The sequence below is a fragment of the Ruditapes philippinarum genome, unplaced genomic scaffold, assembly GCF_026571515.1.
Source record: "Ruditapes philippinarum isolate M1 unplaced genomic scaffold, ASM2657151v2 ctg360_1_1_1_1, whole genome shotgun sequence".
Classification (NCBI taxonomy): Eukaryota; Metazoa; Mollusca; class Bivalvia; order Venerida; family Veneridae; genus Ruditapes; species Ruditapes philippinarum.
Genome location: NW_026863741.1, coordinates 235,589 through 263,512, shown reverse-complemented (window position 1 = coordinate 263,512; position 27,924 = coordinate 235,589). Strand labels below are relative to the sequence as shown.

The following is a 27,924-nucleotide window of genomic DNA, read 5'->3' as shown; positions in this document are numbered from 1 at the left end:
TTATGCACATTTCATGAATGGCAAAATCCAGTTTAAAGTCTATTTTAGTGCCAACAAATGCTATTTTTTGCAGAAAATACAAAAAACTTTAAAAAACATAAATCTTAGGAAAGTAGTTTATCTGACCTTGAAAAAACATGGCCACCATGACATGTGTAAAAAAGTAGTACTATGAAAATAAACATCATTTACCTATAAACATCATTTACCTATTTCTTGTGTACATGACAAACAGACACACTTCACTGTTACACATAAAAAGGTTAGATTTTAAAGTTTGATTGTGTTTTCATTTTAATTGAAGTTCATAAGGCTATAAATGATGATTGTTTTCTTGTACTTTCAAATGGTTCATCATTTTACAATAAGAGCTTTGTTGTTATATGAATTTTGGCCTACTTTCACTTTGGACAGACTTTAGTGAAAACAAACATGAAGGACAAAGCGAAATCGCCTTAAAGATCCTGTATGTTTTGTGATTGATAGTTACTGTGTGTATACCACACTTGCAAAACATTATATATGTATATAATTATGCAAATAAAACAATTTTCAAACATCGAAGAATATGTAAAAACACTCAAAGCATTGGTGGCACTATACAAAAACAAATTGGTTTATTATCTCACAACCTTCACCTTCAACCTGACATTCTGAGACCCAAACAAATTCAGCGCCTTCTGTGCTTTGATTATTAAATGGCCTTATTACACTCCTGTGCCGCAGTTTATGTGATAACTCCCTTTATTTACATGAAATGTTAAATTGGGTAGATCTCTAATATCTTTATAAATAATGCTTATTTGAACTTACAATATTGACAAATCTTAATTTGAGCATCATATTTATGAAATAAAACCATCAAAAAATTGTGTAACGGGATCTTTAAACTACATTGAGCATTCCTCGCGTATTTTGGTCATATTGACGTCACATCTGACGTTATTATTACACATACTGTATATAATTTCTCAAAACATATAGCTCCGTACGTTTCTGCTTTTAATCACGTTGTTCTTTTTTATCTTCAGTTTACAAATGTGAGAGCAATTGTGAGGGAAATTGTTCTTATTTACATCTACGTGAATCATTGTCTTTATAAAAAATGTTCGGGGGAGGGGGTATATAATTTGAAAATAACAAAGCTTCTCCTAGAATTTCCATATTTAGAAACACTAATATTGGAAATGTCAGATAACCGTGACTAGAAATATATTTAAATATATCTGTCAACAAGCTATAATGATCAATAAGAAAGTTCTTTTCCTGGTATTTGAAGCGTAAACAGGCACGTTTCTTATCTCTGAAGTAATCTTTAGGAACGATATGAAATATCCTTAAACGTGACCAAGTTCAGTTACATACTTGATTGAATCAATTCTTCCAATTTTCGTTTTATAATTTCTATCCTATGCTCCCAAGAAATCATGTTGTACCATATCACATTGCAGAATGGTCGAAATAAACAGTCGCATGGTGTTATTGTTGTCTGGACATTCAGTGCCATTTGTCTGTACAAAAAGCAAGAGCCATCGCCGGGCGGGGGCAACGCTCGACTTTTTTTCTACTTTTTCTAAAAGAAAACAAACGGTTTAAACAAATCTTTAAAAAAAAATTAAAGAAAGAAAATGTTTCTCTTTTTTATTTTAATAGGTCTGTCTAGTCACACTTCTTCATGTATGAATTATTTCCATAAATAAATGACAAAGTTAAGAAAATAAAAGCAAAAATCAATCATCTGACCTTTTCGGTCAATGTCATGTAAAAGTCAATGTCATATCTAAATTATTCAAAATGTCCGATTGATAACAGGTGATATTTTGTCTACGTATAAATTAAATCCGTACATTAATAACAAAAAATTATGACAACTTAACCAAAGATTCCATAATTTGACCTTGACGGACAAAGTCATTCAAAGCTTAAGGACCGTTAAATATAACCCATATATCAGTTAATGATACACATGAAGGTCTTATTCTAATATTCTAGAGAATATTGTGTCATAATATGAATTCAGTCAAAAGTTATAGCAAGTTATAGGAAAAACAAATAGAAATTTATTAATTTGACCCTGACAGCAAGGTCAATTAAAGGCCGAGGTCACATCTAAATTAATCAATATGCTCAGAGGGTCTTGTCCAACGGGTTTTTTAAGCAAGTATGAAGATAATCCATTTACTTATTACCAAGTTGCAGTCAACTATAGCAAAATCAGTGAAAATTTGATAGTTTAACCTTCAAGGGCTAGGTCATAAATGAGCAAAAGTCAATTTGAGTTAGGTATACATGAAGGTATTATCCTAGAGAATGTTGTTTCTTAATATGATGTCAATCCATTCATTAATAAGAAAGTTATATCCAGTTACACACACAAAGAAAATTTCAATAATTTTACATTCAAGGTCAATGTCATTTATGAGTGAAGGTCAATGTCTGTCTGGTTAACTTGAAGGTCTATGGTAATAAATTGTTGTGTTCAAGTTTGAAGACAATCCATTAAACAAGAGGGCCATGATGGCCCTGAAGTCGCTCACCTGTATATAGGCCCCCAGAGCGGGGCCAGTTTAAACCCCAGGGCTTTTACTTGAACAAACTTGGTAGACACCCATTAGAAGATGTTTTATGCTAAACATCTAAGGTCTAGCTCATTTAGTTTTTTTTAAAAAGATTGTTTAAGTTTTAACTATACTCATATAGTTAAAAGCAATGACAACCCTAGGGCGGGGCCAGTTTTGACCCCAGGGCTTTAATTTGAACAAACTTTAAAGACACTCACTAGAAGATGTTTCATGCTTAATATCTAAACTCTAGCTATTTGGGTTTTTTCAAAGAAGATTTTTAAGTTTTTTTATACACATAGAAGGAAAATCAATGTCACCCGGGGCAGGGCCAATTTTGACCCTAGGGCTTTTATTTGAACAAACTTTGAAGACACTAACTGGAAGATGTTTCATGCTTAATATCTTAACTCTAGCTATTTGGTTTTTTTCAAAGAAGATTTTTTTAAGTTTTTGCTTTACACATAAATAAAATCAATGATCCCCCGGGGCAGGGCCAACATTGACCCCAGGGCTCTTATTTGAACAAATTTAATAGACACCCATTAGAACATGTTTCATGCTAAATATCTTAGCTCTAGCTCTTTGGGTTCTTTAAAAGAAGATTTTATAAGTTTTTACTATATGCATATAGAGAAAATCAATGACCCCTTGGGGTGGGGCCAATTTTGACCCAAGGGCTTTTATTTGAACAAACTTGATAGACACTCATTAGAAGATGTTTCATGCTAAATATCTTAGCTCTAGCTCTTTGGGTTATTTAAAAGAAGATTTTATAAGTTTTTATTATATGCATATAGGGAAAATCAATGACCCCCTGGGGCCGGGCCAATTTTGACCCCAGGGCTTTTATTTGAACAAACTTGGTAGACACCCATTAGAAGATGTTTCATGCTAAATATCTTAGCTCTACCTCTTTGGGTTTTTTAAAAGAAGATATTTTAAGTTTTTTCTATCGGTTGCCATGGCAACCAGAGTTCTGCATGGAATTAAATTCTTTGAACAATTTTTAAAGGTGACCACCAAAGGAACATTCCTGTGAAGTTTGAATGAAATTGGCTCAGCGGTTTATGAGGAGATGTCATTTAAAGTAAAAGTTTACGGACGCCGGACGGACGGACGCCGGACGAAAAGCGATCACAAAAGCTCACCCTGTCACTTTGTGACAGGTGAGCTAAAAAACAACAATGTTATAGCATCTTACAGCTTAAATCAAGCAAACTTTAGACAGTTGACCTTGGAGGTCAAGTTCATTTATGAAAGAAGGTGAAGTTTAGTCTGGTCAACTTGAAGGTCTTGTCCCAAGGGTTCTTGTGGCCATGTATGAAGACAATACACTTACAACTAAACAGTTATGCTCAACGTTAGTTTGTGGATGGCATCAGGAACGCCGCCATGACTGTAACAATACCTAACTTTTCTTTCTTTGAAATAAAGTCGACCTGAAATTGGAATACTGCTTTTGCATGTGTTTGAAAGTCTGATTGGACAGTGTTTGGAAGCCTGGCTACAGAGCAAAGCAAGCATGCAATTTGAGACAAAAGACCATGAATAAGCTGTAGCCTAAAGGTCATATTGCAACACACCAGCTTTACTTGTGGAGGATGACCTCTGTTAAACATTTCAGGTACAAACTGAAAACATAAGAAAAGTATAACCAATCTTCTGTGATCTGGTCCCACGTGTAATAAGCCATAAATCGGCATTACGAGGCATGGAATAACTTAACAACTTAACCACAATGCCACATGAAGATTACATATTACAGTGTACTAATATTAATATGGACAGACACATCTATGATTGATACCTGAATTTGTTTTCATAAGTCAGTGAAATAAAAGGTTTAAAAGATAACAACACAGAGTTATAACATAATTCAATATTTTACTCCCAAATAAACTATATAGCAATTAAATAAATGCAAAAAATAAACAATAATAGAAAAGTAAAAAAAATCTCAAATACCAATGGGAAAAGCTTTAAATAAAGAGGATTGAAAGGTCAACCTGTCACTGGGATGAACAATATTGTACAACAATAACTCAACACTCGGTCAAATATTTCTCCTACTTCTTGTTAATAGGACACAATACAGTATATTAAATTTAGACACAATCTATCTGAAAATCTGTTATTAAGCATGAAAACAAACATTCAGAACAATGCAGCATAATTCAAATTAACAATTCAGCATTCAAAACAAAAATGTGTGCCTACACATAATTAATAACTAAAAAAGATTCAGAAATCACTGAAAAAAGGGCAGTTTAACAGCAGACATGCAATGTTTTTTAATTTGTCTATAATCATCCCAAAAAAATTTGATACACAAAAAAATAGTTATTTTTATAGTACCGTTGACAGTGGACTTATTATTATAACAATGAAGTCTCATTATTTCCTTTCATTCCCGGAAGAAAATGGTTTCAAATTTCATATAAAAATTCTTTTTTTTTCCTCCTATAATTCCTTACTTAGAAATTTGCTATCTGCAGACAAATATTTTAATTTCAAATACAATGGACAAATAACATCATATATAATGTCTACAAAAACTAATTGTGGTTTCAAATAAATCACTTTCATGGCAAAGTTTTAACTTTTTTCTCATTAATTTCATGTAACATGGGTAATGAGACTATTAAAACTGTCCAAAAATCACAATTTATTCTTCCATAATTCAAAATATTATTTTTTTGGAACCCTTGAACTGTAGGCAAGACTAGATAAGGAAGCTAGCGAAGTTTGTTAATTTTATAAGACTAATGGTTATCCTTATAACTGGTGGAGAGACGTAACATTTCTTGGAAGAAGTACTTGTATATAAAAACCCCCACCATACTGGCTTAGTATAACACAACTAAATTGTAATGTAGAAAATGACAACTTATTATACAAAATTGACAAAGTGCCAGTAAAATTTCTCTCCCTGTATAGGAAAACAAAAACAAGTAAATTATGTGGTTACGTTTGTAATATCATATATTACCCTGCCATTCAATACTTGAGGCAAAATAAATATTAATAATAATTAATAATAAAACTTTATTATCTTTGGATAAACTTGCTTGAAAATTAAAGGTATCTGAAGGGTATGTAGAAATAAACACTTTCATATCAATATTTTAAATAGAAAAAATAACTTTGTCCCAATGCTAAGATACCTGTTTTATTTTTAACATTGCATATAGTGTTGATGTTGTACATTTTTAGCTGAATCTATTGAATTAAAAAAAACTGCTGATAAAGCAAAAAACATTCAATAATTAGTTAGTGACAAAATGTAACGGCAATTGCAGTTTCTAAGCTATTTACATGATTTAATTGAACATATATATATATAAATATATGCATTTTCAATACAATCTAGCTTCTTTACAACCATCATAAGATCTTGTAAAATTCAATACATTATATCAAAAATGGCCTATCATTTATTATGAATGATAAAAAAATGGCCAATCAAAACAGTGATTTTCTGTACTTAAATATGGTGTAATTGTTTTTTCATACAGATATACATTAAGAAACAATGTAGAAATAATATAAAGCTCGTAAAAGGTATATCATTTTTATACAAGTCTATGATTTTTACACCTTATACATATAAATGATTCTGTATATATTATTATAAGTTTGTTGTGAATGAAATACAAGAAATGAAGATATATAAATATAAATGTACAATGTACCACTGTTCACCTATTCTAGAAGCTAACTATATATCTGCAATGTTTTTTTTTTCTCAAGAAAATTCATCTACATGTACACAGTACAAACCACCTATTAAGCTCAATAGTGAAAGCATCTTATTAGTAGTCCAGGTGTCCCTGGTTCGATCCTTGGGCAAGGCATAATTTTTTATGTGACAGTTGATATCTCAGACATTTAGTATTATGATCATTTGTCTTAACTTTTGATTCAGAAAACATGTCAGATTAGTAGTCGGTCATTTGCAGAGAAAATGGTAGTTACTGGTTAGTTATCCAGGAAAAGGGATAAGTTAGATAGATTGCCAATGCTGAGATATCACCAAAATAATGTTTTAAAATTGGCGTTAAAACCCAAAAAAGAAAACAACAAAAATCTACAGATGCTTGAATATCTACTGGCCAGCCAAAACAATATATATATTACTGCTATCTACTATACAATCACAACTTGTTATGACTAGTATAACATTATATGACATCCTAGCATTCTATCACACTCTTTAACTGTTCACAGACTTTAAGCAAACTTAAACAATAATATCATATCTATTTATAGTAACGACAGTATCAAATTATAATAATATCTGATTTATAAATATATGTATGTGATTATGTAATATACTGGGTCATCAATGCGAGATACAGGGCTGACTGTTGAAAAATTATGTACAACCTGGGAGGGGTGGTAGTGCAGGGGAGGTGAGAAGGGGGGGTCTGGGCTTTTGGTGCAGAAAGGACAAGCAGTGTGTCAGGCTAGGGTGTGATAGTCGAAAAATATTAATTTTTGCTTGCTGTCAAAGACAAACCCATAAAAATTTGTACAATTTTACAATTTTACTATAATATAGGCATATTATGCCTATAATAACTTAAATACAATAAATATATAGTTAATGAATTTTAACAGTTATTATCATGATTTGCTTTTTTTCATATTATACAAAGTGAAATACTTTATCTCAAATTTAAGGAGTCCTGATTTTTAAAAATTTCAACATTTCAAGCATAATCAATACATGAATTAAGTCACCCAGTTTTGTACTCATCAATCTATTTGGTTCTCAAACTTTAAAGTAGATTTTAGATTAGACCAATGGCTGCACTTCTTTTAAAAGGTTGGTTCCAAACTGATAAAAACTGATATAAACTTAGTTTAACTAAATTCAACTATATGAAACAACTTTTATCTTACAAGAAAAAAACAACAACTTTTATCAACATATCAACATAAATTATTAAACAAGTCAATCTAATTCTATACAAACTTAATATGCATTTCATTCAACAGACAAATAAAGCTGATTTTATGTTATTAACAAATTAAACACTTCAGTGATATTTTTACTACAGCCTACAGTAATCAACAATGTTTTAACATACGCACCAAATAATATTGTTTTATAAAACAAGAGGGCCATGATGGCCCTGGATCGCTCACCTGACACAACCGCATCCAAGCAATGTCTTAAACAAGCATCATGACCAAGTTTGATGCGACTGAGTCAAACATGTGACCTCTAGTGTGTTATAAAGATTTTTCCATATTTGGGCAATGTGACCTAATTTTTGACTGGACACGACCCATATTCAAACTTGGCCTAGAAATCATCAAAACAACCTATCTGACCAATTTTCACGACATTTGGATCAAAACTGCAGCCACTAGAGATTTAACAAGACTTTTCTATGTTTAGCTCCCGTGACCTAGTTTTTGACCAGACATGACCAATCTTAGCACTTGACCCAGAAAACATCAAAACAACATTCTTGACAAATTTCCTGAATATTTGAATAAAAACTGCAGCCACTAGAGTGTAAACAAGCTTTTTCTATTTTTAACTCCTGTGACCTAGTTTTTGACCTGAGATGGCCCATCTTCGAACTTGACCTAGAAATCATCAAAACAACCTTCCTGACAAATTTCCAGAATATTTGAATCAATACTGCAGCCACTAGAGTGTTAACAAGCTTTTTCTATGTTTAGCTCCTGTGACCTAGTTTTTGACCGGAGATAACCCATCTTCGAACTCGATCTGTATTTCATTGAGACAAACATTCTGACAAAGTTTGATGATGATCCAATCAAAACTGTGACTGCTAGACTGTTAACAACCCAATTGTTGACGACGCACGACGACTGACGCCGGACATAGCCCCATCACTATACCTCACCTTGACCACTTCGTGGTCAGGTGAGCTAAAAATAGCACAGGGCAAGATAATTAATATACAGAAATGAGTAATATCTTCTATTTACTATACAGAAACTTAACCCTGCAAACACAACATGTGAGCCGAACAAAAATTAAACAACATAATATATATATATATATATATATATATATATATATATATATATATATATATATATATATATATCATAATACCCATTCAAAAAACAATAGTTAATAATAAATAGCATCTACTAATATTACATGGATTTCTACACACTACAATCTATGAGGATACAATTCTGATATCCTTCACATTCATCCCAATAGCTGGGGTTTTGAGTTTTAAGTAGTATCAGTCTGTCCATTTCATATCACAATATTTAAAGCGGTTACTCTCGATTTTATATTGTTTGTTTGGTTTTTCAGCGCACCAACACAAGTGTAGGTAATATGGCGCCAAAACAAGTAAGATGATTTTGGCAAAACATTGGGTGTTACAAACTTCAAAGAAACATAAGGGGTCAAAACCACCTCACCTGCTGGAGCTTAGAGATGCTTAGACCTTAGTTATTTGAACCCATTTAGTGGCTTCTTACAATCAAGCAATGATAAACAGAGGTTGCAATTCTTAAGCCTAAACCATTAAAGGCAACCCCTCAACCACAAGGGGCTCCATTTATATTTTTCAGTTTAAAGTCATAACTCTGCAATTATTTTTTTTTGAATTAAGCAGTTACTACTCCATTCATTCTTGAATCTACAGTTGATATATGACATTAAGACTAATGGTTATTTGTTTCTCCATGCTGATTTAGGAACTATATGGGGTAGTTGACCACTAATGTCGAAACTGTTAATTACTGATTAGTTATCCGGAACATCTGGTTAGGTTGACCTATAGCTGAGACATGACCAAAAATGTGTTCAATTCAGACATACAAACAAGGTAGCTGCTAGAATATTAAGTACATGTATCATCTGTATGATTCTTTAGCATAAGATAGTAACTGTCCAATTTATAAAGTAATAACTGTTCAATGTTCAATATTCTTATGATTAACATGAGTAGTAACTGTTAAAATTATTCTTGCGTTTATCACAGAAACAGTCCATTTTTAGCTCAATAGCTCACTATGAATAATGTGATAGTTCTAAAGCAACTTTCCTTGTTATTATGATGGCTTATGAATGTGTGCATTAAAATGATATAAACTATTGTGCATTTTATACCAAATAGCCATTCAAAATGAATAATGTAAATAAACAAAGCCTCCGAAAATTAAAATTATGTTAAATAAATTAAGGTGCAAATATTTGTTTATATGTGAAAAAAAATAATATCAGTGCTTAAAATTTCAGCTGAAGGTGTATGTTGCAATAAAATAATTATGAAACTATAGAGAATAAATTGAATTTTCTATATAATCTGACAAATAATTTGTCATCCTTTTATAGTTTAATGAATGAATCTTAATTTTTAAGAAATATATGCAACAAGACCTAATACAATAAATGATTTCCAAAGAATATATCTATCTAAATGCCATAACCTCTTAATAAGGTGTAAGTTGAAACTATTTCTATATACTCTACAATCATAACTATTAACATAGGTCAAGGTTGGCCTGGGTTCTATTGCAACTGTCCAGCTTTAGTGGTGAAGGAAGACTCACAAGGTCATGAACAACTGTGGTCAATTTCAATGAGTATAAATAATATCTTTCAAATGCTTCCGATGACATCAAGCGTTGTTAATAAAACATCCATTTCCTTTGTTTCTTCGTATGTTCTCAGCACTTATGTTAGTATATATCTCAAATTCACTATAGGAAACATATAATATATACAGTACAGGTTTAAAACATTACAGCTCTCTAACACACTGTTGTTTTCCTCTTCATTTCTTCAATCATTGCAACAGCTGGGCCATATATGCACAAACTATCAACTTAGCCTGCAAATAAAACAAAAAAAAAACAACTTTTACATCAAAATCATGTTTACAAAATTATACTGTCTCTTACCATAGGTGGGTAATCTCGAGCTAAACTATCTTAACTATCTTAAGATTTATGCAGAAGATGAGAGTAAAATATCTATCCTACTCACTGAGGACTAACACATGTATACATAAACTGATGTAACACAGTATAGAAAACTGCTTTTACATGTATCTTTTACTGTTTAAAAATCGTCCTATGTCTTAGATCCAATTGCTTAAAATTAAGCAAAACTTTCAACCCCTATGAATATTATAAATTCTTTACATTTGTAAAGAATTTTGTAAACACAATGTCTAGTATTCTAAATATCAAAATTTCATGAGGAGATAACTTACTTTAGAATCCTTTGTCTTTATAGTATTTATGGTCAGTACATTTTTTCCATCCATCAATGGGGAAAATGCCAGTACAAAATTACCCTCCTGAAAAATGAATGTAATTTTTTAATACACATAAAACACAACTACTAGTAACTGTTTTACATTGGTTTAAAAGTCTAGCATACGATGTACAATTTGCATCCCTTTTTAATTTAATCAACATTTCCTTATTATATATATTATGACCATAATCACATAAAAAATCACTGATTCTTGATAAATGCGTAAAAATATCCCAACTTTTCCAAAATTCATGCAAAAAAAATTAATACTTTTAAAAAGAAAGAATGTGTTTTTTATTCATGAAATGAAACTGTAACAGTCTGATGTTATAACAAGGAATAACCAAAATGAAAATACAACAAGGACTGTCAGAAGGAGAGTGTGCTCAACTAACCTCAGTGTTTGAAGTAAAGCAAGAGCATGGATAATGTAGAATTTTCTAAGTTCAAAAATGGCTATAATTCTATCAGAATTCAGTTTAGAGTTACGGTTCTTGACAATGACGTTCTATTATGCTCTCAAGTAAGTGTGTGAAGTTTAAGCCCATTCTTTTCACTTGTTTTTTTTTTTAGATACAAACTTGAACGTTAAAACTTAACCAAAGTGTGACGCCAACACCAATACAATAGCTCTCCATATCCTTCAATTAGTTTAGCAAAAACTAAGCAACCAACAACGTTTTCAGACTGCAGAAATGTACAGACTGACTTTGCTTTAGCCTTTACACTGATCGCAAAGGAAACCAATCATTACAAAAAGTATAAAAAGAGATCACAATAGTTGATGACATCCAATCTTTGCAATCAAATGACTGTATACAGGCATAAGCTTTGAATCTTGTTTTTTGATAGTGTTAAAAAGTTCCATTTATCTTTAACAAGTGGATAATACCATTATTCTATGTACCTTACTGCAAAATTCTCTAAAAGTGAACAAACTTAACAGACCTATCATGCTGCCTTTAAACAAAAACATCTTTATTTACCTCTGTAAGACATGACTGATGATGTCCATTTAGTGTAACAGTCCTTACTGCATTCGGTCCATACAGACGGCACATCACTTCTTGGTTAGAAAATGTTGCATGACCAATGAACAACAAATAACCAATACCTGAAATAACATGACAATTTCCTTAACATGATCACAATTATCATATCAAAGGGAGGTCACCATTTATTTTCTCAACAAGTCAATCCTCTCACAGTTGTCTTTTCATCTTAGTTATAATACACTCATTTGTAGCATTTGCATAAAGAATAAGTCGATATTTTAACAAATGCAAATGTTTTAACATGTATCACTTGGAAATGATTTTCAAGGAGATATATCAGGAATCAGAATGTCTAGTCATGAAGAGTAAGACAACGCTTGTTAAACCATTAGCATGCTGGGTGGCTATAGAATCTACACATGAGAACAGTGCAGACCAAGATCTGCTGGCACATCCTTGCTCTATGATCTGCACTGTTTACTATTCAGTCAGTACATTCTTCGAATTTTCCCTATAAATAGAAAATGGTTTTTCCAATTGAAAAATGGACAAGTCCATTTAAGATAATTAGTATGGTAAGTGTTAATTTCAAAAACTCATATTGAACAGCCAACTGTATTGAATATAATCAAACTGTACAGAGAATGTACAGGCTGGCCAGACTTTATACTGTAGGTATAGGCAAGCCACCATCACAGGGAGAATTTGAAGAGCTAAAGTTTTACCTGAATTTGGTGGTCGAAGATTATGCTGGAATGCAATTTCAAACTTTTCACTGTCACAAATGTTAAACAACTGTGGCTTGAACAGTGAAGTCAACACCTTCGCTGTTCCATTTAAAGTTATTGAGACCTGCTTGTTAAACTCTGACATAACCCTGTAAAATATGTAATAAATTGTAATTTATTTCAAACACAAAAAAGAATTTTATGACTTATCCATTTTACTCAATAAATGTAAATTGTATGAACAGAAGAAACTTTTCCTACAAGTTTATTTTTTCACCACAAAAAATTCTATCTTCTTTTCAAAAATGAAAGATTCAACATTGTTCAAGGAAAAATTGCCCCAGTTTCAAACTCTAGTATCTAAGAAAAAAAAACATTCATTTACTATCTATCTTATGTTTTGGTTTGGTTTTAAGTCACAAAAACACTGTCAAGGTCCATGCATTATTTCAGACTGAAATGAGCACAGTATGATACAATTCAACCATGAAAATTATTTATTCTGAAAATATTTATTTCTTCTGTATGTTGAGAGTAAGGAATATAAGGATCTAACACCGGATGCCAATGCAGACTGAGATATCTAGCTATTTATGGCGGTAAAGAGGGTCTGCAAAGTTTTCACTTAACTTTTACCCCAAGAGCTAAAACTTTTTTCTCGTACCTCTGTATGTGACTTGTAAGTATAACTTCTGTATCAGGGTGTCGTAACAATCTTAGATAGTCGAGGGCAGTGTGACCAGCCTCAGATGTTGTATTAAAGTTAGCTCCACATTCCAACAGCAACCAAAGTATCTGATTATGTCCTCTCTTAGCCGCCTAAACATACAAATAATCAAGTTTCATTTTCGTATCAAAATAAAAACAATCAACAAAACAATGACATCATAAAGAAGAAATTAGTATTCAGATATAATTGATATTCCAGTGTCTGATATAATGGTAGTGTTCTGGTAGTTTACCATCCATATTGCGACAGTAAGCCATATTAAATTCAGCAGAGCACAGTTCAGTCACTGCATTGTTCCTGGGCAGACTGATGAACACTTTACCAGTACAAGAGGCCTTCACTTTCTCATGGAACTGATAATACTTCTGTACATGCCAGAGCAGAGGTACTGTGTGAATGACCATAGAAAGGATTTCATGATCAATCATAATTAAAAAGACCTCCATCATCTGAGAATCAAAGCTGGGTGTTCAAGCAGATAAAGTGTTAAAAAGACTTTTTAGTGAGAGTGTCAAGTGACTAAGGTTGCAGACTTTGAACCTCTTGATTCTTATCATTGTGGATTTTAATCATAACAGAAAATTGAAGAAGCTGTTCTGCTAGCTATCAATCCTTGCTCAATGTTTTAAATGGAGGGGCACCTGTGGTTTTCTTCCACTAGTAAAACTGAAAAGTCACCATTTGACTGAACCAAGAGAAGCTTAGCTGTTCCTTTAGGTACTTAAACCCACAAAGGTAAAGATGAAGTGATAAATAGTTTGTTATTTTAACAACTCATGCAAAAAGATTCATTTCATTCAATATATAATTCCTAAACAAAAATAATTTTCAAAATGCTTACCTACAGCAGTAAATGGGCAATATGATTATTTAATACAAACAAGAGGGCCATGATGGCCCTGAAATCGCTCACCTGTATATAGGCCCCCGGGGCGGGGCCAATTTTAACCCAGGGGCTTTAAATTGAACAAACTTGGTAGACACCCATTTGAAGATGTTTCATGATAAATATCTAAGCTCTAGCTCTGTGAAAATTTTTAAGTTTTTACCATACACATATAGTGAAAAACAATGACCCCCTCTGGGCAGGCCAATTTTGACCCCAGGGCTTTTATTTGAACAAACTTGGTAGACACTCACTAGAAGATAATTCATGCTTAATATCTAAACTCTAGCTCTTTGGGTTTTTTAACAGAAGATTTTTTAAGTTTTTACTATATACATATAAGGAAAATCAATGATCCCCGGGGCGGGCCAATTTTAAACCAAGGGCCCTTAATTTAACAAAAATGGTAGACACCCATTAGAAGATGTTTCATGCTAAATATCTTAGCTCTAGCTCTTAAGATTTTTTAAAAGAAGATTTTTTAAGTTTTAACTATATACATAAAAGGAAAAACAATGACCCCCTGGGGCGGGGCCAATTTTGACCCAAGGGCTTATATTTGAACAAACTTGGTAGACACCCATTAGAAGATGTTTCATGCTAAATATCTTAGATCTAGCTCTTTGTGTTCTTTAAAAGAAGATTTTTTAAGGTTTTACTATATGCATATAGGGAAAATCAATGACACCCTGGGGCGGGGCCAATTTTGACCCCAGGGCTTTTATTTGAACAAACTTGGTAGACACTTACTAGAAGATGTTTCATGCCAAATATCTAAGCTCTACCTCTTTGGCTTCTTTAAAAGAAGATTTTTTAAGGTTTTACTATATGCATATAGGGAAAATCAATGACCCCCTTGGGCGGGGCCAATTTTGACCCCAGGGCTTTTATTTGAACAAACTTAATAGACACTCACTAGAAGATGTTTCATGCCAAATATCTAAGCTCTACCTCTTTGGCTTTTTTAAAAGAAGATATTTTAAGTTTTTTCTTTCAGTTGCCATGGCAACCAGAGTTCTGCATGGAATAAAATTCTTTGAACATTTTTTAAAGGTGACCACCAAAGGAACTTCCTGTAAAGTTTGGATGAAATTGGCCCAGTGGTTTAAGAGGAGATGTCATTTAAAGTAAAAGTTTACGGACTACGGCCGGACGCCGGACGAAAAGAGATCACAAAAGCTCACCCTGTCACTTTGTGACAGGTGAGCTAAAAACAAAATTCATAAAGCTACTTGTCAACAATTTTCATGTAATAAATACTTACATATATAAGAGCAGTTTTTCTATCCTTGGATTCTAGGTTAACTTTTGCTCCCAATTCAAGTAGTAAGTTTACTGTGCTTATCTCAGCCTGAAAAATAGTTAATAATTACATTATATTTAAAATATAAAATTACTCAAAAACACAACCTATGTTAAAGTGTATTAATTCAATATTTCAAAAAAAAGGCAGTTTTAGATGCAAGCTATCAGTATGCTAAGAATATGAAAGTATCTTCTGGTATGTAAAAAATGACAAGAAGATAACATAATTTATTTCTTTGTCTTGATCAGAAAAAACTACCTAATGTTTTATAAAAAGTATACTACAGACATAACAACATGGTAACTTTAAACCTCAAATCTTAACTATTTGCAATGTCCTATGAAATTTTTGTAACAAATGCCAGAAAAAATAATATCTGTCATATGTTGCGGTTCAGATCAGAATATCCTTCCCGGGGGGACCCCACCGATTGGAGAGAAGAAGATCCAGATCCAAACATATGTCAAATATTTCTTCTTGCATATTCTGTCATATCATTTCATATTTAAAATGGTTTAAGGTGACAACAGACACTTTCCGTGGTACTCACATAAATGTCATTTAAACAAAGTTATTTTAGTTATAATTGTTATTTATTTAATCTTTGTGCATTACATGTCGTTGATCATCATAAAAAATAACATATTTGACAAAAATGCCTTTGTAAATGATTGATTTTGAATAAAAATCCTAAAATTTTAAATCGTCTTATCAAAGTCATTTTTTATTTTTTTGCCATCAAACTTTTAGAAAATAACCATACTTATATTATCTGGGGAACCGTGTCTCAATTTTTTTCTATCTTTTCTCAAAAAAATATTACGTAACGTCAAACATTTTTTGCGACTTTTTTCACCATACATATTACGTAATTAAAGATAATTAAGTCGCTGATTGAGCAAACAAAAATCCCTGACACGGTTCCCTCCGTAAATGAATTTCCTTTCATGTGCTTTAAACTGCAAGTTAATTGCTTGAATATTTAAAAAGTTATGCCGATTCAAAGTTAGTCCGACCCGCATCAAACGAAGTGTCATAAATCGGCTGTTCTCTCTCGGACCCCTACGTTTCATGCTAAACAATTGCATAATACACAAATATCGCACCAGAGAGGGTCACAAGTTGCGGTAACATACTCTAACAACATTTTATGACCCAGTGACATCTGACCAATTAAAAAGCTGCTGATTAATATCAGTTTATAGCCGAAATTTCTTCAATTCTTAACGTGATTTACTATCCGTCTGGTATCTGTCGCACATATCACGTGACTATCGGTAAAATTTGAGGCACTCAGTGGGGAAATGGAACGCATTTGCGCACCGCTAGCGGGGTATTTAATTGTTTCCTTTTTTGAAGTTTATTATTATGATCATCAGCATTATTATTGTAATTATACCAGTGTCACTCTGCCTGTGTATTTGTGTATGAAATTCCGTTAAAATATAAAATAAAATAACAAAAACCTGAGCTTCTGACAGTCTTTTAAAGTCCATGGTAGATGTACAAATAAGAACGGGATATTATATATTTTTTCCACCAAATTGATAATGCTTCACATATTTTAATAGAAATAAAAGGTATTACTCGATCATTATGATCTGGCCTTCTTGACTTCTATTTTGAATATCATCTATGCACGGCATAGAGATCCAGTTTCTACCGGGATAGACAATAAATTTCATACTTTGTCCCAGATTTATTAGTACTGTGTCCGATTTACTGGCGAACAATTTATTTTCACCGAGAATATATTTTAATGTCTTTTTTTATTCATAGAGAAATAATCATCCTTAAACAATCTAAAATGTTTTAGAAATTTGTCAGGGACACCTTACCACAAGTCATATAGGCGTTCACATAAAAAATGTTGTCTGTTTTTGTTGTTGTTTTACTTGACATTGTTAGAAAACGAGGTTGAATGTAAAGTAAGCCCTTGAATCCGTACAAAAGTCTATCAGCTCAATGTAATATCTATCAGATTAACGGGACAGACAAATTATTTTCACACATTATGGATATTTTAGCAACTACATTTTAATCAACCCTGTGGTTGTGCGATTTGCCGCTATGCTTAATTATTTATGTTTCATACATTATGTTACGTACATTGGCCGACAAATTCTAGATTTATAAAAAAGGCTAAATGTTGAGATATTCATAAAAGATGTCCGGTAGTTGTACGATACATGTATTACGAGAAGTATGGACCAGTATGGACCAGTATGGACCTGTAATTCACGGATATATGGAACTACCGATTTCCCTCATTGATGCCTCAACAGGGGGCGGAGCGTTATCGATAATCGACAGGTTACGCGAATAGCAGATACAAATAGTATAGGTACCGTTTTAAAACGTTTAAAAACACATTTTTTGGACTAACTGCTTCCAAAATTAAATCACGAATGTGTTCAGAAAAGGTTGATAAATCTACTTAGCAAAAAATCTCATTTTAGGTATTTTCCGTTGTCACCTTAAGTCAATAGGATATTTGTCCATGGAAATTAAAATAATTTCATCCATAACTATTTTCTAACAATAGCGTATGAATTTACAACTTTAATAACAATGGCAAAATGACGTCTTTTTTAGCACATAGTTCCTTCTAAAATGATGTCATTTTAATGCGGTTCATTCATAAAATGCGCTAAATTGACGTTGTTGTATGGCAGGCGACTCATCTGGCACCTCTATGCCAGATGAAATTTCTGGCATGGGTAAAACACACAGAAACGCCTGTCTGCCATGCAAGAAAGTTGATTATATCAACCAAGTTTTATTTCGGAAATATAATTTTGAATTTGTTGTAGGATAATGCACGATTCAGATACACAGTTATATAAATTTATTAAGGTTTATAGGCTTGAATGATTTCTTCAAACATTGAATGATATATACATTCTTGTACTACAACACAAAACATGCTGTCAGAAATGAAAAACCTCAATAAAAATATATTGATCAACACTGAGCGGTAAAGTACCATTCATTTGCTTTACTATAAACAATCCTTCCCTTATTCTTTGCATGATCATGAAATAACCACTCAACTGTTCAGTCTGTTTAATAAGGAAATAGTGTGAAATGAGTTAGAATATAAACTCATTCATTTGTTATTAGATTTCTTCAGGCCTTTATCATATAAGCATAAATTTGAGCAATCATGGGATAAAGACTGAAGAATAAGTACTTACACTGTGACAAGCTATCATTAATGGTGACATGCCATTATTCATTTGAGCATTTATGTCTGCACCGTGTTCTATGAGTAAATCTGAAATATCGTCATGTCCTGAAATATCAACAGTAGCAATTTGTCACTGAAAATAAATTACAATATGTCATAAATGATTATGTCTAAAAACAAACATGGTCAATACATGTATCACATGTTATGCTTTTTTGCTAGGCTTAAAGTTCATTTATTTCCATCCAGATCTATCACCCATCTACATTATATCAATATGTCTGAAAAAAAAAACGAAGTTATCTTACAGGTGAACATATCCATAAATAAATATTAACCATATCAAATGTAATGCCTTTTCAGGGTTGTCAATTAAAGTTTTCTGCTGTATCACATACAACAGAGTGTTTTCAAAGTTCCAAATTGCAACTGGGCTTTTCGTGTATTGTGTATTTGTGAATATATAAATGAGTTGAAAAAACAAAGTATTATACATACGAATATGTCCTTACATTAATATCAACATTCTTTTACAAGTTATGTTTTGAAAATATCCAACTTAAAAAAAAGATTGCTATGAAATAAAACTATTTCCTTTCTATAATAAATTATACTTATGAGTCTGAGATGGAACCTCAATATAGATAGGTGATGAAATTTACATAAAATGGCTGCATATTTCAAGGTATGAAAGGGCTATGTAAACATACAATATTCATCCATATACACTGTTAACAGTACATCTATCCGTCAAAGAGACATGGCTGCAGTACTTGTATAAACAATTATAAAACAATGATACATACCATGATGCACTGCCCACATTAGTAACGTTTTGCCATCCATATCTGGACGCTCTAAATCGTACTTGCTTTCTCCAAGTAGCGCTCTTTTTACCAACTTATAGTCACCTGCCATCACAGCATTGGCAAACTCCTCTGTAAAAACCACATGTATAACAGTTTTGAAACAAACTTTGATATCTTAATTGTAACAATTATGCATAACAAATAAATCAAATTTTTGTAAATACAAATCAAATTAAATATTATATTTTTGACAAGCTAAACAAACAACAAAAAATATCTAAGCCTGCTTATTATGTTAGATATTTGTATGAAACCATGGTGTACGATAGAACTTTTAACTCTCAAAATAGAACTCGGTAGACTGTTCATTTTTTTATGGCATAAATCTCCATGAAACATGTTATTTCAAATATACAGTAGGATTTCGGTAAGTTGAAGGGACTTGTGTAAAAACTTCAAACTTGAACAAGAGATTTACACAAAGTGTAACATAAGCAAAGGGTGATAACTTAAACTAAATACAGGATATTGTATAGTAAATATGTTCTGTGTGATTATCATGTGACACCTTATGTCTGAAGTTCTCAAAGAAGCTAATTTTGACTGTTAACTTTCTCAAAGAAACTATTTCTGACTGTTAGTTTTCAAATACAAATAATACCAATCAGGGGATATTTCTCACACATTTATATGCATACAAAGGCTGTTAGACACACAGCTATGTAATTAACACCTGCCATACAAGTTGATCTGCAATCAAGATCGCTGCCAGAAAAGATTTGAAAAAGATCTAAAAGTCTAAGGTGTCAAATTAATGGACTTTGAAAAATTTACGGTAAAAAGTTCACAAATTAATTATTCTTTACGGACCACATAAAGACTTCATAACACTAACAAACTTGACACATAAAAATTTGAGTCAAATATAGGTTTTAATAAAGAATAGATAGTGGGGAAATCTGGACTTTCATATTTCTGTGACACATCAAGAAAATTGACAAATCAAAGTTCCACACATGCAGAAGTTTTACTTTACCTACAAAGTACATCAATCATGGGCACTGCATTTCAAATTAACTCACGAAAAACCAGTAACAAATTCAAATTGCTAAGAATACCACTCTCACTTTCATATAAAATCATCACATAATTGTCATAAGATTAACTTAAAATCAACTTTGAAGTTCAAACTAGACTGTGTCTATATTTTTCATTTTGTCAAAAAGGTTTTGCAACAAATCAATAAAGTATTGAGAAACATACAAAAAGAAGATTACACTGACCATTTGTAACAGTAACTGGTTCTAGAGTAACTTCAGCTTCAAAAAGGTCCCAGTCTATGTCATCTAATGCAATATCTAGATCCTGGTCTGTCGGTATATCTACAATACAAAATCATACAGTGCCAACACATATACTACCAGTCCATATATCAAATGATATCAAATTACACCAGGGATCAAAGATGCAGAGAGATGAATAGACTCCAATAATTAAAACCAATTCATCTGCCTCTTACAATCACACTGGGTTATAAGTGGCTGCAATTGATGCCTCAGCCTCTTAACAACTCCTCAGCCACAAGGGGACTTTTTGTATGTAAGATGAAAACACATTAAAATGCTACAAAAAGGGCTAACTCGGTAACTGCACTTTTCTTTAAACATAGATTCATGTATTAAGTGTGTTTTTCATTCAAAGTCAAACAAGTGCATTAATTTTACAGATTTCTATCAAAATACTGCATATTTTTTGTTGAAAAAATATTCTTATCACCTTAACCAACATATTAATTTTAAGCATGTGCCCCCCACCCCCCCATCCCCGAGTCACAAAGAAAAGCATTTAAAATTTGGTGTTTTATATATCATTTGTTTTACATATTATTTGGTGTTTTATACATCATTTGTACCAGATTTGGTTAAAAAATATTTTCACTAAGTACAAACCTTTAAAGGCCTGGCTTGAAAATGGAGGGACCAGCCTCTCATCCATGCCTTGCCTGAATAATGCTTCACTTTTCTCGCTTGCTGGAGAGTGTATACCACTGTCTAACGTATTCTCCGAGATCTGTCGAGATAACTCTGTATTAGCACTTATTTTAGTTCCTTCACTGTTTCTTACACTGTTTGAACATTCATCTTCATTCACACTTATAGAGCTTGAACATTTATATATGTCTGGTGTATCAGAATTTTGAGATCGATTAAACTGCAAGAGATCACTTGAAGGAAGACTGTCTGAAACTTCACTGTTTTTAGATTTCATAGGTGCAAGCTCTCTGGTTTCAGAGATAGCCTCTTTCTTATTCTTAGCACTGTCATTTCTGGTTTTCTCATTGATATCAGAAGGGAGTGACCCAAATAACCTATTATTATCATTATTGTCTTCATTTATGAGATCAGGATTACTATTATCTATATTTTTATTATGTTCTCCAAGGACATTACTTTCTTTTGGATTTAATTCTGTATCCAGCTTAGGAACTTTAGAACTTTCTGTCGGAAAGTGTGATAAGCTAGTGGATGAAACCTTTCTCTTCTTGTCTTGCGATCCGTGTCCTCGTGGGGAAGAATTTCTTGACTTGTGCTTGTGGTGTTTATGGTGTTTTTTCTTCTTCTTTGATGAAGACTGGTGATTGGAGGATGAAGATTTTTTCCCTACAAAAAAGAACTTTCATTTTAAATCATGGACTAATAGGACTTAGAGCATTGAAGTCTTTAAAAGGTATGTCTATTTTTGATCATGAATAGTTTGAACATATAAGCACTACCTTACTTGATGCAAAATGTGAAAAAGAACTTTTATACAATATACTATATGGAAGAGGAACTTTCAGTGAACAAGAGCAAAACTTTAATAAAGGTATATCATGCAAGTAATTTTAATTGTTTGTGAGATGTTGATATTATCAAAGCAATAAGATACTAGAAAGGTAATATGGGAAAGCTAACACAAGAAGTTTGCTTTGGACTCAAAACACAATATGAGTGAAACATCAAAAATCTAATTTAAGGTTTCCATACCTGTGCTTCTTTCAAAGGGTTGTATATCTGATGTTTTAGGGAGAACCGTGTAACTTGAACAGGTTTCTTGACCTTTGACGGAGCATTTATTTCCCATATCAGCTGTTATTTCAGGCATCTTCTTAATCACAAGGTTTAAAGATGGCTTTATCAGCTCGCTGTCTGAACTGTCTGTCTCAACTGTTATATCTCTTGTATATTCTTTATCAGCATATTTAGGTATACTGTTCATTTCTTGATCAGTATCTGAATCCTTTATAACAATACCAAAGTCATTACAACAAGCACTACTGTCAGGTCCTAACCCAGTCTTCCCATCAGATGTAGGTTTAGATTTCTTAGCTGTGCTTGTAGGCCTTCGTGAAGCACTCCCTGATGGTTTTGGTGTGCTGGTTTTGTCACTATCACTTAAATTTCGTTTCTTCTTCGATTCTGGTTTGCTAGTAGATTCATCAGTGCTGGAGGAGGTCTGGTCTTTGTTTCTAGACTGTAAAGTCATGGACCGCTTCTTCACCTTTGAATACATATCATTGTCAAATACATTAACTCGCCCAGCTTCCAATTCTTTCCAAAATGTGTTCTTGAAGTTAGCAGGGTAGGGTGAGTTACTGTCACTTGAATCAGAACTATCAATACGACCTTCCATTATTGCCTGTTAAAAACATTTTGTAAATTAGTCTAGTAGGATTATTTAATAATTACAAATTTAAAGTACAAAACACAAGTTAAAAAGTCATATATTGTATTGCTAATATTGTATGGCTTTACACAATTTATCTTAAACAAAATCACAAAACTTATTTTATAAGCATTGACTGACCTTCTGCATAGAAATCTATACTTATTTTGACCTTACATATATATTGGCTCAATTTATTTGGTCAATCACACTCTACTTTTTCATCATACGAATATGAACAACGACAAACAACACAAAAATATGTCTAAAGTAAAGACTGACTTGTTTAATTATCAGTATGATCTTAGGGAAGAGGAGGGAGGCATAAAGGAATGCAGTCCTGTAGAGCAAATAGTTATACAACATTAATTTTGGCGCATTTAATTCTACAGGGCAGTTTAGTATTTCCCGTACCAATGAGTATTTTTATCAGGGTGGGAGCTGTTTGCTACTGTATTACTATAAGTGGTTAATTTTGCGATGTGGAAATATATGTGATTTTTTGGTGAATTGAAATTATTCGCAAATAATTCATCACACAAAATTATTTCTTTTCAGGCACACTTTCTTCTATCATTTGAAACACGTTTTCACATCATTTGAAACACGTTTTCACACAGCATCTTACATGAATATGTTTGACTGTTAAGTATTGAGATAAATTTTTCTCATTGCTTGTTTCTTTAAGTTTGGTCTAAACAAATCACAAATGTTTTAATGAAATAATATATGTGTTAATAACATGAAAGGTTATTCATTTAATAAAAGAATGTTTCAAAATATGACAAAGAAATGTGTGATCAGGCCCTTTATCAAACTAACAATGTATATTTCAAACAATTATATAAACAATAAAGGTGTTAAATTACTGAATAGAATGATTACAATAAAGACATATTCTGAACATGTACCTGCTTAATTAAAGATAACACAAAAACAGTCTAAAATTCAAGAAATCATATTTTCGCAAATATTTTCACACGCAAAAAGTCTACTTTTTTACCTTTGCAAGATTTTTGTGACGCAAAAATATCCACTTGTACAGTATACTAAAAGATACTCAAGTGGCCTACAAGTAGTACCTGGGACTATAGTAACCCCAACAGGTAACACTCGATACATTTTTCTGTAAATTTACTATTTCTACCTTTATGTCATATCTATATTAATTTACTAAAATATATTATTTACAGATACAGTGCCAACTCAGCCCTATGTGTCAACTTGGTCATTTATTGAATAACATATTGATATACTATTTCTGTTTTTTGTGACAATGTACTTATCTATCTTTCTGTTCTACCAAACACCTCTAAAGGATGTAGATGTAAACTTATAGTAATGTTGAGAGAATTTGTTGTGTTTAACACACAACGCCATTTCAAGAAATTTTGAACAAAAAAAGATGAACCAAATATCTTAGGTACATGCAGATTGAAAACACCAGTATCAAATACTTTTCATACCTTAATAATACTTAAAATCTTATTAGTATAAACAAATTAGTGTAACAAACATTAATTATTTAAAAATGATGAAAATATAAAACACAATGCATAGACATTAACAGTAATATAAATATGGGCAAAGTTGACCTGTGATGAGTTTGTGCTCTGCTCCTGTGACCTATACTGAACAAGTAGAAAAAATAAGTAAATTAAATGACCATACCTTAGCCAAGTTAGGTACTTAGCATACAGCATAACAGTTTAGTTGAGTATTTACTATTATTGTCCTTACAGATCTATACAGTTTGACTCAGTCACAGAAAAATAGTTTTTGTTAGATGGGTATTGAAAATTGAAATCAGTTCTATGGGAAAAATGAGAACGAGGATCAACCAGGCACAGGCAATGTTCACAGGACGCAGTCCCTGACAAACACCCAGAGATTTTTCAAGTGAAAATTTCAACCAATATCTTAAGATGTGTAATACCTTTGGTCATTTCCAGCGATTTTTTTCCCTATATAAGTGGTACAGAATAACGGACCCATTCACAAAGGGACCATCACAATTTTCAGACTAGGTCCAACGGACCCGTTCACAATTCTGATGAAATTTCACATTTCCGATTAATTAAGCCTTTAATAACATATTAACTGGCGATCCCTTGAACATCGCAGATTGGACTGTAGACTGATAATGTTTTATAAGATATACCATAACCTAGTCGCAATAAATCTCCCAACTTATGTTCAAACCCCACATAGATTAACCAGACATATGCATCCCTTATCCCTACGCCAAATTCAGGTATCCTCTGACTACCATAAGTACTCTTTCTTCCCTCATAGCATTATACTATGGAATAAACTTCCTAGTATTATTGCCACCCTGCCCAACCTGAGTCAGTTCAAACAGGCAGTGGTGGGTTTGCAGTACTAGTCTTACTCCCAGTGTTTTTAAACTATTTTATCTCTTATCATCTTGTTTCACTATTAACATTTTAACCATGACTAGAATACATTTCCAGTCTCACCTTCCAAGCATGTCAATGTTTGGACTTTTCTTTTTTAGCTTTTCTTTTCACCTTTTACTAACAATCCGACGTGCACTAAATTCCTGCCTTTAACACTCGTAAGAGGGGTTGGCAGTATCCAGAGATAGAGATAGATAGATATTTCCTCTCTTCGCATAGTGATGCTAAAGTTTTGCCTGTTGTGTTTATCTTAAAATGCATAAGCCGACCATTATTTCCGGTGCAATCGCCCTTTAAATTTTTATACTGTTTAAATCCGAAACTTTTAGGGCCCGGAATCAATACCGAAACAAGCGTCTGGTAATTTCTGTAAATATCACTTAAAATGTCTCGTAACAGTAAATACTACATTAAAAAAATTATATGTGCTTACTGCTTAAATAGATTTTCACAATTTTAAGTAAAAAATTCACAATTTGTTCAGAAACGATGCTTTTTTCACAATTTTATGGTACCGGACCCATTCACAATTCAGGGAAAAAAATCGCTGTTTTCCAATATGTTCCATTATCCTAAGTGTAAGTCTTACTTAACCTAAAACTTATGTGCTATAGAAACATATACGCTGAGTTTATATAGGGCCCAAGATCACTGAAAGGCCAATATAGTTATAGGGTGGAGCTGACCTTGATTGAGATTCTTTCAGTTATTGTATGCTTATAACTGAAATCAGCAAAAAGTAACATAAACAGCAAAGACAATAAGTCTTATGTCTAAGAAATACTACTGTTGATTTAAATATTACTATTAGATGTATGAGCTTAATTACCTTAATTGATATTGACCTTTTCGAAAACCTAGCTAAACACCGTTTTCCGGTACGTTACCGTTTTAGCTCTGGGGAATTACACCAAATGAGGTACATAACACAGTTACGTGATATTTCTATTTTTCTAATATTATTTAAGCGTTTAAGGTGATAAAATTGATGTTTTTGAAAATTATCAATATTCCTTTAATATCTATTGCAAATAATTCAAAAAAAATAAATTATTTATAATGAAAATCAATAAAATTCAAACAGACGTAGTGGAATCCTCCATAATAAATAAAGTTATTTTCTGCGTAAACTTGTGTATTTACTTTATTTTTTGTATGGAATTATTCATACAATGATATTTAATTATTTTCTTATAAAGAAATAACTGTTTTATTTCAATTTAATTTTAAAAAAGGCCGAAAACATCGAGTTCGCTATTACACTCCATTAGGTGAATTCCCCAGAGCTATGTACAGAAAGTACCGGAAAACGGCGTTTAGCTAGGTTTTCGAATTCGTGAATTGTTCAAGTTGGACAAGTCTGAGAAAAATTATAACAAAGGAAAGTCTTCTTTGCTGCACATAAGAAAATATTGAAATAAACGGCGATCTAGAAGTACCTGCTTATTTTTCCTCTCCTCTGTTCTTCGTTTTGCTATTTCTTGTTGTTTCGCATCATACTCTTCAATCAGGTCTTGGCAACATTCCAAATTTTCTCTTGGTTCCCATGTATCTTCTTCTGCGCTATAACCTTTCCATCGAACTTTGTACAGAACAGATCCCTGATACAAAATACAATTATCATGAATGAATTATCAATCAGAGTTCAGACACACGAGAAAATTAGATGTAATAATATTTCGACTACTTTGATTCGAACATACATGGGGGCGAAACAGCCAAATTCATAAATCACTTCATTTTACAACCAAGCTGCAAATAATCGATTTAAATAATATTATTAAGGGTTTTTGATGTAGGTCTGAGATATGAACATCAAAACATCTATACTTTCATTCAATATAATAAAGAAACCGTGGCCTTTCTTTGTTTATATTTACGATCCAGGATTGGCCGACTTTTAGGTTTTTGACCTACATTTCCCTGCAAAAGGAATTCAGAGAATTTCCTAAATTACTGGTACGAAAAGGCTTACTTTTACTTTAGATTTCCCAATAATCTTTTCAACTTCAAATAACTCCTCTTCCTCGCCACTAGAATCCATTCCCTGCTCTGATTTATTCACCTTTTTCCTACTATTACCAGTCTCGTCCCCCCTTTCCGCCATGTCGACAAGTGCAAGTAAAACTGGGTCATGCGCTCTGGTATGGACAAGTCCATATATCATAATAGGTGTTATTGACGTTTCTACAGGTGGTACGTCTTATTCTAATAAATAAATTTCACGATGGATTATTGGGTTTTATGTGTAAATGATATATTAACAATACGTCTAACCATAAAACAACATTTACTTGAATTTGTACATTTATATTGATA

The 27,924-nt window shown here is 32.3% G+C and overlaps 1 protein-coding gene across 2 annotated transcripts; it reads right to left on the bottom strand.

Annotated features, from left to right (window-relative positions):
* Window positions 1-7,977: 7,977 nt before the first annotated feature.
* On the bottom strand, window positions 7,978-27,743 carry LOC132723184 (M-phase phosphoprotein 8-like). 2 transcript variants are annotated; one of them, XM_060707861.1, is made up of 14 exons: window positions 27,581-27,743; window positions 27,045-27,206; window positions 24,781-24,816; window positions 22,507-23,158; window positions 21,430-22,140; window positions 20,764-20,862; window positions 19,478-19,609; window positions 18,679-18,776; window positions 15,440-15,526; window positions 13,224-13,378; window positions 12,557-12,708; window positions 11,823-11,950; window positions 10,790-10,876; window positions 7,978-10,405 (listed from the first exon to the last, which is right to left on the bottom strand). In XM_060707861.1, the coding sequence occupies exons 1-14, from the start codon at window positions 27,710-27,712 to the stop codon at window positions 10,361-10,363; spliced, it is 2,676 nt and encodes an 891-aa protein (XP_060563844.1). In that variant the 5' UTR covers window positions 27,713-27,743; the 3' UTR covers window positions 7,978-10,360. The 2 variants fall into 2 exon arrangements, with proteins under 2 accessions (XP_060563844.1, XP_060563845.1); XM_060707862.1 differs by lacking the exon at window positions 24,781-24,816 and having other exon boundaries at window positions 27,581-27,742.
* Between the last annotated feature and the right edge of the window lie 181 nt (window positions 27,744-27,924).

What these genes read in the sequence shown, in the direction of transcription:
- LOC132723184 (XM_060707861.1), bottom strand. Translation starts at nt 27,712, where the DNA reads ATGGCGGAAAGGGGGGACGAGACTGGTAATAGTAGGAAAAAGGTGAAT. An exon ending in ACCAGTTACTGTTACAAATG is followed by an intron (nt 19,610 to 20,763) that starts GTCAGTGTAATC and finishes TGGTTTTTACAG; the next exon opens with AGGAGTTTGCCAATGCTGTG. An exon ending in TCTTCGACCACCAAATTCAG is followed by an intron (nt 11,951 to 12,556) that starts GTAAAACTTTAG and finishes ATGTTATTTCAG; the next exon opens with GTATTGGTTATTTGTTGTTC.